The 13066-nt window shown below is 28.8% G+C and overlaps 2 protein-coding genes across 2 annotated transcripts; one reads left to right on the top strand and one right to left on the bottom strand.

Moving 5' to 3' along the window:
• Positions 1-414: 414 nt before the first annotated feature.
• Positions 415-2814, bottom strand: LOC112702446 (large ribosomal subunit protein eL33w). The gene is made up of 5 exons (XM_025753469.3): positions 2567-2814; positions 1967-2002; positions 1580-1808; positions 1448-1490; positions 415-607 (listed from the first exon to the last, which is right to left on the bottom strand). The coding sequence occupies exons 1-4, from the start codon at positions 2596-2598 to the stop codon at positions 1449-1451; spliced, it is 339 nt and encodes a 112-aa protein (XP_025609254.1). The 5' UTR covers positions 2599-2814; the 3' UTR covers positions 415-607; position 1448.
• Positions 2815-6803: 3989 nt separating this feature from the next.
• On the top strand, positions 6804-9202 carry LOC112702448 (O-fucosyltransferase 28-like). The gene is made up of 3 exons (XM_029288130.2): positions 6804-7009; positions 7422-7898; positions 9013-9202. The coding sequence occupies exons 1-3, from the start codon at positions 6804-6806 to the stop codon at positions 9200-9202; spliced, it is 873 nt and encodes a 290-aa protein (XP_029143963.2).
• Positions 9203-13066: the final 3864 nt, after the last annotated feature.

Consider the following 13066-nt stretch of genomic DNA (forward strand, 5'->3'; position numbering starts at 1 on the left):
AGAAAATTACATTAATTTGTTATTTCTACTTGGGCCAAATGCCTTTCTTTTTCCCTACAATGAAACAAAAAAACGTGCACATAATTTTCATCCACGGCTCCACGCAACTTGTTACCACAGATTGAGGGGAGACCTTTTTACCTTTTTATTTATTTTTTCTTTTATGAATCGGAAGTTGGTAACCGCTAATCAGCTGAGCATAAATGACTTTGGGAGAATGGGAACAATCAACATCTGCTGAGTTAATACTTAATGGCATATGTTAGACAACGGCCTAAAAAAGATGCATCATTTGTCTCCGAGACTCTTATAACTCCATTTTTCTTCGTAAGTACGAACTAGTAAATTCAATTCACATTTTAAGATATTTTTTCCTCAGCATCGTAAATATTTGCATTAACGGCGGTAAAAAGATTGATGAAAGTTGAGGCTCAATCCTCATTAATAACCAAAGAAGTGAGAACTAACATGAAATTGGGTTCATTCACCATCCTAAATAATGAAAAGCTATTCTGCTTAAGAGTTACGGACATCAAAATTTAACTGGTAATATGCAAATTCCTTCTATGCCCACACAAAATTCACTACAACAAGAGGCCCAGAGAATCTGTAAACAAGAATAAAATAAAGGCGTTATACACATTAGTTACTTTTTTAGAATCAGAAGGAAACCAAAAAAAAGGAAAAATGAACACACAAAACTAATTCGGACGAGACGAATGAAAATGTTGGGTGGGGGAACAGTGTGTGTAAATCTGTAAGCCAATTACATTGGAGCACATCTCCACAAATACAGGAAAAGGCTCAAGCAGAAAGGTTTTTTACTTGCTATATGCACAGATAAAATCCTGGGAATAGTTTTTGTTAATATATGTTCCCAAGAAGAACTATGTGCATGTTTCTTTGGCAAGAAACAGAACTTTCAAAATAAAAAATAGGCATCACAGAGCATATAGACAACAATAGATTTGGAGAAGATTGGATTACTATTGTAGTTCTAATGACTTCTTTTTCTTGGGGGAGGTGAGGGGAGGAGTGAGTGAAGTAAACTATAAGCCAATTACATTGGAGCTTATCTCCACGGATAGAGGAGAACGCTCAAGCAGAAAGGTTTTTCATTTACTATATGCACAAATAAAATCCTGGGAGTATGTTTCATAGAGATGAGTTCCCAAGAAGAACTATGTGCAATATTCTTTTCAAATGAAACATAATTTCAAAAATCAAAATAATAAACAATGACACAATGATACTGACATTAGGTTCAAAGATAATCTGACTTTAACTAGTAGAACACAGTTTCAGAATGTAACATTCAAAATACAAAGAAGCATATTAATTTAGTATGCAAACTTGATCATGGGTAAGCCATTCTCTAAGTTGAAACCACATGAGGAATATCCCGAAATTCAGATGACAAAATACACCAATTAGATTGTAAAATTACCTCATATATTGCTTGGATACATGAAGACTCTGACCCTTGCTCCCTGCAGATGAATCAACACCCAAAACCATCAGAAAATCATACAAAAGCCAATCGAAGAACAATTGAACATTTCACTGCCTTGAAAATTACCATTGATTTTGGTGGCAGGTTTGACTTGAACTTAGCACGGACAATACCACTGTTACCATGAGGCCTGGTAACCTTACCCCAAATGCAGCGATAGTGGGATCCATTCTTCTTTACCTTGGCTTTGTATATGTATGCCATACGCTTCCCAGCATACCATGCAACCTCTTCCTTAGTGTTTACTCCCTCAATCTGGATAAGAGAGGTGTTTGGATATTGGTTTGACTTGGACCTGAAAGAACACTACCAATATCTTAGCATATATCAAGTCATGCCAACTGAATCCACACACAATTTATATGCCATTCTTGAGATAAATTCATAAATCCCACTTTTAGTAATATAAACCACAAAACACCAATTTACTATAGGAGGGTGGAAGAAGTGTACCTCTTGTATCCAAGGATTGAACCCCTGACATAAAGTCTGAATACAACACAAAAGTACAACACGGTCAACAATTTTCATTTCTTAGATAAATCTCCCTCAGAAATGCACGATGAGCATATGCATTCACATTTTACAACATAAAATGATGATATTCAATTCATAATCAACAAAGCATCTCCAAAACACATCGAACATTCAGCAGAAATTTTAATACACATGCATACAACTGATAACAGAGCCTAAAACTCCCAAAGCCTCAACTTTCAGATGCACATGAATCCACACACATTGTTCATTTTACAGGAAAATACAATGTTACTGTCTGAGAAGTTAATTCAGCATTGCTCCTCACCACATTATATCACTTAAGCACCTTAACCCATTAGCCAAAGCAAACAGAAACCCTAAACCCTAAACCAAATCTTGATCTTCATCAACCACATCACAAATGTGCATTTCACATTAAATCACTAACAAAAACAAAAATCACAAACATTTCTCTTTTTTTCTTCCAGAAACGATACAGTTGTGAATAGTATTAGGTCATCAACATAATGCAAAAGATCAAAAAACAATGTGGAGAGAGTTAGAAAGGGAAACCTGACACGCTCTCCTTGGCGACCTTTCACCATTTTCGCTTGAAGAAGATGCTCCCTCGCCTCCTGCAACTGTTGCTTCGGGTTGATGCACGGCGGAAGCTGCACCAAGCTGAATCAGCTCCATGGTTATATACACGCACAAAAATAAACCAGGCAAGGTTAGGGTTTGTTCTTCCTTTTTGATTGGGCTTTTATTACCCTCTCTTCAGGCCCATTATCCTACTTCCTTTCTTCCAACTTTGCTTTTCTGTCCATAGTCTTTTCGATCAACCAAACCTATATTTCGGACCATAAAAAAAAATTGAGAATTAGTAATATACTTTTTTTTTTTAACCAAAGATAGGGAGATTCGAATGTGTGACTTAGTGAGTATGGAGAGACTATGACATTTGAACTATAACTCATTGGTAATTAGTAATATACTTTCATCAAAAGGATTTAGGGATTTAAAAATACTACGTTCATACAAAAAATTAATCGCATAATTATTATATATTTATGTATAAAAATATATATTATTTAACTCATTTTTATTATATATTTTAATATGTATTTATATTTATAACTAATTTTTAATATACAAATAATATAAAAATCTGCAGTTACATGAAGGAGAGTCAATTAAGCTAAGAAGTGGTAATTTCCTTATTAAAATTTTGAGACTTATTATAGCATAGAGAATAATCTAAAAACACGTGAAACAGCGAGAGGGTATCGCCTCATATTCCGTTTTGTACGTGATGGGCTGATGGCAATGTTGACTCATGGTTCAACTACGCAAAAGCCACACCAAACACATAAAAAGAACAACAACGCAAAACTCTACCACAATTCTTCTTCATATATTAATTTCTTCTACTTCACCAAATAATCCTGGGTCTTATTGATTACATATATAAATATTCATGCCAATAAGAAGTAGGGGTTTATTAGAGGGAGGAGAAGAACGACATGGGTTATTATCAATGTGTAGTGTGCGGCATAGGATAAGACATTGGCAAAAACTATGTAGGATGAAGCAAGGGCGTCACATGTTTTGGGGCTTAATAGTTTTGTTGTTGATGTGTTTCTTGCTTAAGTTTTTGTTGATGCATATCTTTTCTCATCAGCTTGATGTCCATCGTGCAATAAGGTCTAACATCGTGCAGCATAAAAATTCATCTCACACGCATTCGGTATATATACAACTTTCTTTTCTGTTCATTTCCATCATGTGTGTCTCTCTTCCCGTTCTTAATTGCTTCTAATGCATGCATTAGCTTATGGGAAATGGTTGATATGCTGAAAATAGATTTAAAACGAGTAGCAAAACTTACCAACCAAAAGGAAAATACGAAAAAAGACACAAAAATGACGTATCAAGTGATGATAATCAGCATATAGCATTTTGTATATGATAAATTTTAGTATGACTATTTTTCCAATAAAAAATTTTTTTTAGTATGACTATGTTATAATAGTTATGATAATTATATAAGTGTCTTTAAAATTATATTATTTTATTTTAGTAATATTTTTTTAATAATACTTTTGAAAGAGTGTTGTTTAATAAAAAAATATTATTTTAATTTTAATAATATTTTTTAAATATCATAGATACCGTATCATAGTCAAACTTCATATATATGATTTACTTTGTAAGTGGTTTTGATATATCTTGGCCTTCACAAATGTAGTCAAAATATCATTGGTTTGTATTTGATTTTGTTAGCTAGACTCTGGAAATCTGGAAGCATCCCAAAAGTGACAACTACTACAAATGCATTGATAGTCAACTAAAGAGTAAAAACATGGTCCAATGTTCTTATTTCTTCTAAATTCGAGTACCCAATTACCAACACTGATTTGTGGTTACCTATGGAAATTGTATTTTATTCTACAGCGAAAGTAGGAAACGCCACAAATGGCTACCTTTTGGTTCACGCCAATGGAGGATTAAATCAAATGACAACTGGAGTATGCAATTAAATTAATTACTTTAGCACTATTTATTCTTCAATTAAATTTAATTTCCTCTGCTTTAATATTATACAATATAATATGAAATTTCAATCATATTGCAGATAAGTGACATGGTCGCTATAGCCAAACTTATGAATGCTACTTTGGTTTTACCAACATTAGACCATCATTCATTTTGGACAGATAGCAGGTATTAATTCTCACATATACTTGTATTTTCAGAGAGGAAAAAAAACTCTAATTTCATGGGGATATAATTCGATTTTTTATTAGATAAAAAATACAATTAAATCTTTCTTAGTTGTTAATTTTTAAGAAAAAAATATAATAAAATGTTTTTTTAGAATATTTTATAATTCATTCTACAATAAATACAAAAATAAATATTTTAAAATAAAAATATATTTTTTAACAACAAAATAAAAAGATCTAAATAAAAATTTAATTATAAATTTTTAAATTATAAAAAATAATTGAATATTTGATAAAACTATAAAAATGAATAAAAGACATGATATTTTTTCTTATTTTGTGCCAGTGGTTTTAAACAAATTTTCAACTGGAGGAACTTTATTAAAGTCTTAGAAGATGAGGTTCCAATAGTGGAATCTCTGCCACCAAGATTTGCAGCAATTAGGCCAGCATTGAAAGCTCCAGTTTCTTGGTCCAAGGCAATAAATATAACACATTATTTAAGTGTTACCATACTTAACTTATGTTTGTATTGGATGTGTTACATTTATATATGTTATTAGATTTTAATAAATAAAAATAAAAAATTAATATAAAAAAAGAGTATTCACAAACTTTAATAAATATAAAATATTTTAATACATAAATAAATAGTTTTTCATATATAATATTTTAAATAATAATATAATCTTTTATTTTTAAATAAATAAATATAAAATATATAAATACAAAAAATATAAATTTTTTATTTATTAAGATTAATTATTATACAAAATTTTTTTATAATATTAAAAATTATATTAAAAAGATATTTTAAATTGCAACATAAAAATATAAAATAATTAAATTTTATTTTATATTACTTGATAAATAATTAGATTATTATATTTAAAATTTACTATAATTTTTTAATATTATAAAAATTTTATTACATAATATTTAATTTTAATGAATAAAAAATACTTATATTTTTGTATTTATATATTTTATATTTATTTTCTAAAACATATAAGATTATATTATCATTTAAAGTATTATATATTAAAAGATATTTATTTATGTACTAAGATATTCTGTATTTATTATAGTCTATTAATATTTTTTTTATATTAGTTTTTAATTTTTATTTAATAAAATCTAATAATTTATATAAATATGACACATTTAATATCTACAAAATTATTATACTTATTTTAGATATACCCTTATTTAAGTGTTACTATAATTAACCTATGTTTGGTAAGCTAGTATTTGATAGCAAAAACTTGACAAAATACAAAGAGATAGCAATAACATAAAATATTTTGTTTAATTTTGTTTCACTTTCTTGTTTTCTCTATTTCTAGAAATACAAAAATACATAAGATCATGGTATGGAACAAAGTATTTTGTATTTATCTTTATCTTTAAAACTTTTTTTCTCCATATTTGTATTTTGTCTTTAAAAATAAATGCTACCTAAATATCTCAAGATAAAAAAAATATAAAAATAAAAAATAAAAAACAAATTAAAGTAGGAAAATTATGAATTTTTCTAACATATTTATTTAGGATAAAGTATATTTTTTTGTCTTCTAAAATTTAGCAAAAATTTAAAAATATCCTTAAGTTTTATTTTGTTTCAATTTTATCTCAAAAATTTTCGATTTACATCAAATATTCTCCCGATAGCTAAATTTTTAAAAAATTTAAGACCAATCCAACAATAATGCATGACAACTATGCAGTCTATGCTTGATTTATTTGTATTAAAGGTTGTTTTTAATAATTATTGTTAAATTGGTCCTAAATTTTTTTAAAAATTAGCGGTCAAAAGTATATTTGACGTAAATCAAAAAATTTTTGGACAAAATTAAAATTAAAAAATAAGTGTATTTTTTAAATTTTTACCAAATTTTAAAAATAAAAATATATTTTATCCTATTTATTTATATGTTTTGGCATTTTTCTCCAAATAATTTATATTTTTATCTTGAGATAATAATTACCAAATAAATAAGTATTGAATATCATGGTGGTTCTGAAACTAAAGATATGTGGAATTGCATTGGAGAATGTAGGGTAGCTACTACAAAGGGGAGATGATGGGATTATTGAGAAGACAGAAAGTGATAAAATTCACCCACACTGATTCTCGCCTTGTCAATAATGGTCTTCCTGATTCAATTCAGAAAATACGTTGTCGTACCATGTATAAAGCTCTTAGATTTTCAGTGCCAATTGAAGGGCTTGCAATGAAGTTGGTAAATAGACTTAGAAACAATACGCATTATCTTGCCCTCCATCTAAGGTGCCTAAGTAAACTTTAGAAATTGATATTTGTACGTATCTTTTTTTGGTAGATGAAAAATTAAAAATTGATTCAATATTTTCTTTTTAAATTTTTCTTTCTCTCCTTTTTAATCTTTGCTCATCAACCACTTTGTTAGTTGATTGTCGATTAAAGATTTTAAATTCTATAAGGTAAAAACTCAGCTGCAGTCGACTTCATGTGAAGTTGATATTTAAGAGCTGTTAGATGAAAATTTAATCAAATCAATTAAGTCATTTAACGACTCTCACTTATCAACTTCACGTGAAGTCGACTGCACATGAGTTTTCGCAATTCTATAAAAGCCCGTATTAAAATTAAACCAGTAAACTAAGCAAACCTAGCTTCTAATTAACAATTGTCTTATAAAAACATGGAAAACAAAATGCAGATATGAAAAGGACATGCTTGCTTTCACAGGATGCAATCACAACCTAACAAAAGAAGAAGCAAGAGAACTGAGAGAAATGAGATACAAAGTGAAACATTGGAAGAACAAAGAGATTGATGGCAAATCAAAGCGCCTAAAGGGTGTTTGCCCCATGACTCCAAGAGAAGTAGCATTGTTCCTTGAAGCAATTGGGTTCCCTCTTGACACAAAAATCTACATAGCTGCTGGTAACATTTATGGCTCACAAGGACTCAAACCACTTGAAACCAAGTACCCTAATGTCTTCTCACACTCCACTTTGGCCACAAAAGAAGAGCTTGAACCCTTTAGGATCCACCAGAATCAGCTTGCTGCTTTGGATTATGTTATTTCGGTTGAAAGTGATGCTTTTCTTTACACCTATGATGGCAACATGGCTAAAGCAGTACGAGGTCACAGAGCATTTCAAGGATTTCGTAAAACCATTGCCCCAAACAAGTAATTATTTTCTTATTTCTATTTATATCAAGATTTTTTTTAGTACATAGTAGTTAAAGTTGCGTTGTTTCTGAGAATAAAACAAGACAAGACACAAAAAACAGAAACACAAAAGTTTGTGTTTTTATATTCTGTTTGATGATAAACTAGAACATATTATAAAAATTTAATTTATTCTTTTTTTTATTCAAAAAACTTGAGAAGAAAAATATAATATTAAAAAAATACAATTATAAAAAATTAATAAGAATAAAAAAGAAATAAAAAATAAGTTGTGCCTCTATATCATTTTTATCAGAATTAACACAAAACATACTAATTTAGTGTCTCTAAATATAATTGTTTATGTTTCATATGTCAAATACAATTTTGGTAAACAAACGCAGCCTAATAATTATCTAATTCAAATTAATCTCTAAAACAATCCATTCCATTCACTAAAGTAAAGTAGGTTTAGACATTCTAATTGCACTAATTATATCACTGTAATTAATAAAAATATTTTATGTTAATTCTTATCAGTGTGATAGATCATATAATGAAAAAGAACAAGAGACTAACATTTTAAAATCTCAAAAACCATTTTAGTATATGCAGCTAATTTGAAGAACCATTTTAAAATTTTATATATCATCATTTGATTAGTAGCCTTTGGTTACATTTAGGATATTAGGGCAACAACGTTAGTTTTTATAAAATTAGCTAATGAAAAAGTTTTACTAATATTTTTTTTCAATCACTAATTGTTAAAAGAAGTAAATTTCAAAAAATGAATTTTTTAATGATATTTTTAGTAACAATTTATTTTTTGTTTCCAGTAGTTATCAAATATTAATGAAAATATCATCATAAAATTATCTGCCATCAAGAAATCATAAATATTGGATAAATTGTTACAATTAGCAATCATAAAAAAAAAAATTCAAATAGAGATCAACAAACTATTAGATAAATAATAAACAATTTGGTTCATCATAAATATGAGAATACAATTAAAAAAAATACACTTATTGAATTGAAACTGTAAGAACAAAAATAACTCCACAATTCAAGCATCTGGTAAAATGGGCAAGTATGTGGTGTCTAATTAATGATGTTTTTCAACATGTTGCAGGCAAAAGTTTGTTAGGTTGGTTGATGAGTTAGACAGTGACTTAATTTCTTGGGAAGATTTCTCATCTAAGGTTAAGAGCATACACAAAAACAATGTGGGAGCACCACATCCTAGAAAAATTGATCGCCACCCCAAATTGGAAGAGAATTTCTATGCAAACCCTTTTCCAGGTTGCATTTGTGAGAAGTGATTATTCAGTCATTAATTAGTCATTAGATTAAATAACAACTAATTCATCACATTCATTTATGTAATATACAGAGCTATTTGGAAATGTATATTGGTAGAGATGAATAGGCTAGTTGATAGGTGTGATATTGAGTATAAGAGTACCAAAAGAGTAATGTATCATTTCTTTTTCCATTTTTTGATGACTCAGCAAAAAAAAATATTTTATTTGGTCATGGATAGTTAGAGACTTATTCCATTTATTTATATTAGTGGATTAACAGGTACTAATAGATTTTGATTTAATTTAATTTTGATGTACTATTTTGTAAATTAAAGTAATTTTATACATATATTCAATTACGTAATATCACATTTAGGGATGACAAATGAACCGAAACCTGTCGTGCCGACTCGTTTAACTCGCCCAAAAAAGTGAATCGGATTAGAATTTTGAAACCGCCATAATAAAAAATCCAGCTAACTCGCATAGTATAATCCACATACTTTGACAGACTTTGATGGGACGGACTTACTCAACGAACCTGTTATTTTATTTTATTTTTCTTTCTTTTTTAAACAAAAAAACTACTCAAACTCATAATCCCAATTGTCTGCTAAAGTGGTTAACACTTCCACAATTTCAAATCAATCTCTAATCCTAGTAAAAATTAGTCACTCTTTTCCTCTGTTTCACGAGCTCTCTACCTTTATGGCTCTCTCCTTAACTATCACACACGTAGACACTTTCGGACACCGTCGTCGGCATCCGTCGTGCCTCTTTTCACACGAGTTTCCTCCTCGCAACTCTCTTTTCAGTGTTCCAGGCTCACACTCGTCCGTCATTTGCTCGCACGTTTCCGTCACGCCTCTTTATCGTAAGTTGCTTCATCTCTTCGACGCTTGGACAATGTTCAATTAGATGTTTTAAACAATGTTTATTTTGATTTGGATAATATTGGTTGAATTATTTTGTTATAAAATACTTGATTGATAACTATATTAGAAATTTAAAATTATAAAGGCTTTATTTTTGAATTTAAAAATTGTCGATTTATTAAAATATTTCTGAAATTGTATGCAAAAACATGAAAGAAATTAGCTGCCAACTAGCCATTAGGAGGGCCGAGCCGGGCTACCTTACCTGCCACATCTAACCATATAAGCAGAAATAATTATTTTTTAAATTGATCGCATATATAATTGTTCTGAATAATTTAATTACATTCTGTCAATACATTAAATTTAAACTCTTTTAATTTATTAAATATATATCTAGTTAATAAATTTGTAATAATTAAGACAAACATTAGGGCAAATCACGTAAAAAAATAAAATAAAAATTAAATTTATATGAATCCCCTAAACCAAGAACAGTTACGTGCATGGATACACAATTCTATGTGAATCGAATTGATTTACATCGATTTAGCCATTCTAGTGATAAATCGAATCAAGTAGATTTGAACTACTAGATATAGGCATAAATCGAATTTGTCAGCTTTGATTTAATAATGTTCAAAATTCACCCACAGTAAGTCAAAACCATTTGCATCGATTTAGACCCATGGTATGTGTCTATAATAATTCGAAGTGAATGGATTCGATTTAAGCTAGTAATAAATCAAATTGAGTGACTTCGATTTACATGCAATGAATGCTAGTGGTAAATCGAATCTACTAGCTTCGATTTAGTACATATATATGTATATAAGGAATTCAAATTCACTTGTTTTAAATTACATCTCACCATATTCATTCATCCCCAAACCCAAATTCTAGAAAAAGTTTACGCCAAAAAATCACTACATTCAAATTGCGAAAATGAAAGACGACCCGAATTGTATCTATCGCTTGGACGGCGTTGTCTATACTGCTGGTTCCATCCATGAAGAGGTTAGTGAATGGAATTTAATATCTTTAAAAAATTTTAAAATAAATAATAGTGTGTAATGTTAAATTGCTTAGAATTTCATTATATGCGCTATTAAGATTTTGAAACTATAAATGGTAGTTAGAGTAATGATTTAATGGTTTGTTAGAATTTTAAAAATACAAATGCCAAGTGGAGAGGTGATAAACAATGCTTAATTAGAGTAGTGATTAATTAGATTAGAATTTTTTTCGAAATTTATCTAGATCTAATTTAGATTTTGAATATTAAATTAAATAGATAGTAAAAGTTTGGCAAGGATTTAATTTAATTTAATTTTTTTAAATTTAATTTAATTTTTAAATATTAGGTTAACGGGCCAGTAATGTAGTTTAATTTTGATTTATTTAAAATTAATTTAGTTTAATTTGTTTAAAATTAATTTAATTTAGTTTAATTTATTTAAAATTAATGTAATTTAATTCTTAAATGTTAGTGTTTAAATTAATATAATTTAATTTAGTTTAATTTTATACTTTACCTATTGAATATTAGATTAAGTTATATACTTTTAGAATTTAATTTAATTTGGTTTCCATTAAAGTTTAATTAAAGGGTAAAGTATATTTTTTGTTCCTAAAATTTGACAAAAGTTTTAAAAATAGCCATAAATTTTATTTTGTTTTAATTTTGTCCTAGAAGTTTTTATTTGCATTAAATATACCATCGACGGTTAAATTTTCAAAAAATTTAAGACTAATATAACAACAATGCATGAAAATTATACTTGATTTGTTTGTGTTGAGGGTTGTTCTTATAAAATTGTTGTTGAATTGGTCTTAAATTTTTTTTTGAGAAATTAGGCGTCAGGGGTATATTTGATGCAAATCGAAAATTTTTGGAACAAAATTGAAACAAAATAAAATTTAGGGGTATTTTTAAAACTTTTGTCAAACTTCAGAGACAAAAAAGTATACTTTACCCTTAATTAAATTATTGAATATTAGGTTATCTATGTCCAGGGTTGCAATATAATTTACAATAAAGTTTATTTTCAGTAAAGTTTGTTAGTTGTTATGGTTCTAAGAGAATTGTTTTCATTGTGGTACAACCACATCGATGTATCACTAGTATGAGAAATACTCCTCTTTATATAATCATCGTTGTCATTAGCAATCATGACGGACTCCATATCATCGTCATCTCCTAGGATATCTTCCACGGCATCTGATTCTCCAACCGCCCCAGAAATTGGAATCATAACAGGAGTATTCATGCTAGAACCTAATTCCACAATCTCATTGCAGTGTAGATCAGCTGCAAAAGATGGAGATACCACCAAATCTCTCGTAGACACAATTACAGGTAGAGATGAAGATGAAACAACAAAGGTTGAGCTGGATGTTACTGTCATTGGTACTAATTGATGATTTCAGTTTGATTCTTCGGAGTTAGAGACCACGTTCACAAGTTTCACCAATAGTATGGATTCTCACATCCGGAATTAGTGATGACAGTGAAATAAAACTTGCAAATCCTCGTCACTGCCTATCACAAACAAGTCGTACTTCACCTCATTGCAGACAACAAAATTGGAGTTCAATAGTATAACTTTTCGGTCCGTTTCATTTCATGTAGTCCCAATTTCTGTAATACAGTATTGTGAAAATCAACTAGGCTCATAGAACGCTCAACGAATCCTTATTAGTAAACTTTATTCCCGATCGCATTTTTTTTCTTAATCGTGCCTTTATAGTACACAACTAGAATACTATCCTCTGTAGCCATATTCAATGTCACTCTAATGAGAATTCAACATTGTTAATTTTTATATAGGTTGAACACATACACTAAATCGAATTATGTTAATTCGATATAAAAAGGGTGTTACTAATAGGTAAATCGAATTCATATGATTTGATTTACTTTATTGCACCATTTCTCCCATGTAAATCTAACTTAATAAGATCGATTTACTAACAATGCGCCTAAACTGAATGATCTTAATTCGAT

Source organism: Arachis hypogaea, chromosome 7, assembly GCF_003086295.3.
Source record: "Arachis hypogaea cultivar Tifrunner chromosome 7, arahy.Tifrunner.gnm2.J5K5, whole genome shotgun sequence".
NCBI classification, from domain to species: Eukaryota; Viridiplantae; Streptophyta; class Magnoliopsida; order Fabales; family Fabaceae; genus Arachis; species Arachis hypogaea.

Excerpts from the sequence above, each read along its gene's own strand:
- LOC112702446 (XM_025753469.3), bottom strand. The coding sequence starts at position 2,598 with ATGGTGAAAGGTCGCCAAGGAGAGCGTGTCAG. Across the intron at positions 1,809-1,966 it reads TCAATCCTTGGATACAAGAG|GTCCAAGTCAAACCAATATC; the intron begins GTACACTTCTTC and ends GTGTTCTTTCAG. Across the intron at positions 1,491-1,579 it reads ACCTGCCACCAAAATCAATG|GGAGCAAGGGTCAGAGTCTT; the intron begins GTAATTTTCAAG and ends ATTCATCTGCAG.
- LOC112702448 (XM_029288130.2), top strand. The coding sequence starts at position 6,804 with ATGGGATTATTGAGAAGACAGAAAGTGATAAAATTCACCCACACTGAT. Across the intron at positions 7,010-7,421 it reads TATCTTGCCCTCCATCTAAG|ATATGAAAAGGACATGCTTG; the intron begins GTGCCTAAGTAA and ends AACAAAATGCAG. Across the intron at positions 7,899-9,012 it reads AAAACCATTGCCCCAAACAA|GCAAAAGTTTGTTAGGTTGG; the intron begins GTAATTATTTTC and ends AACATGTTGCAG.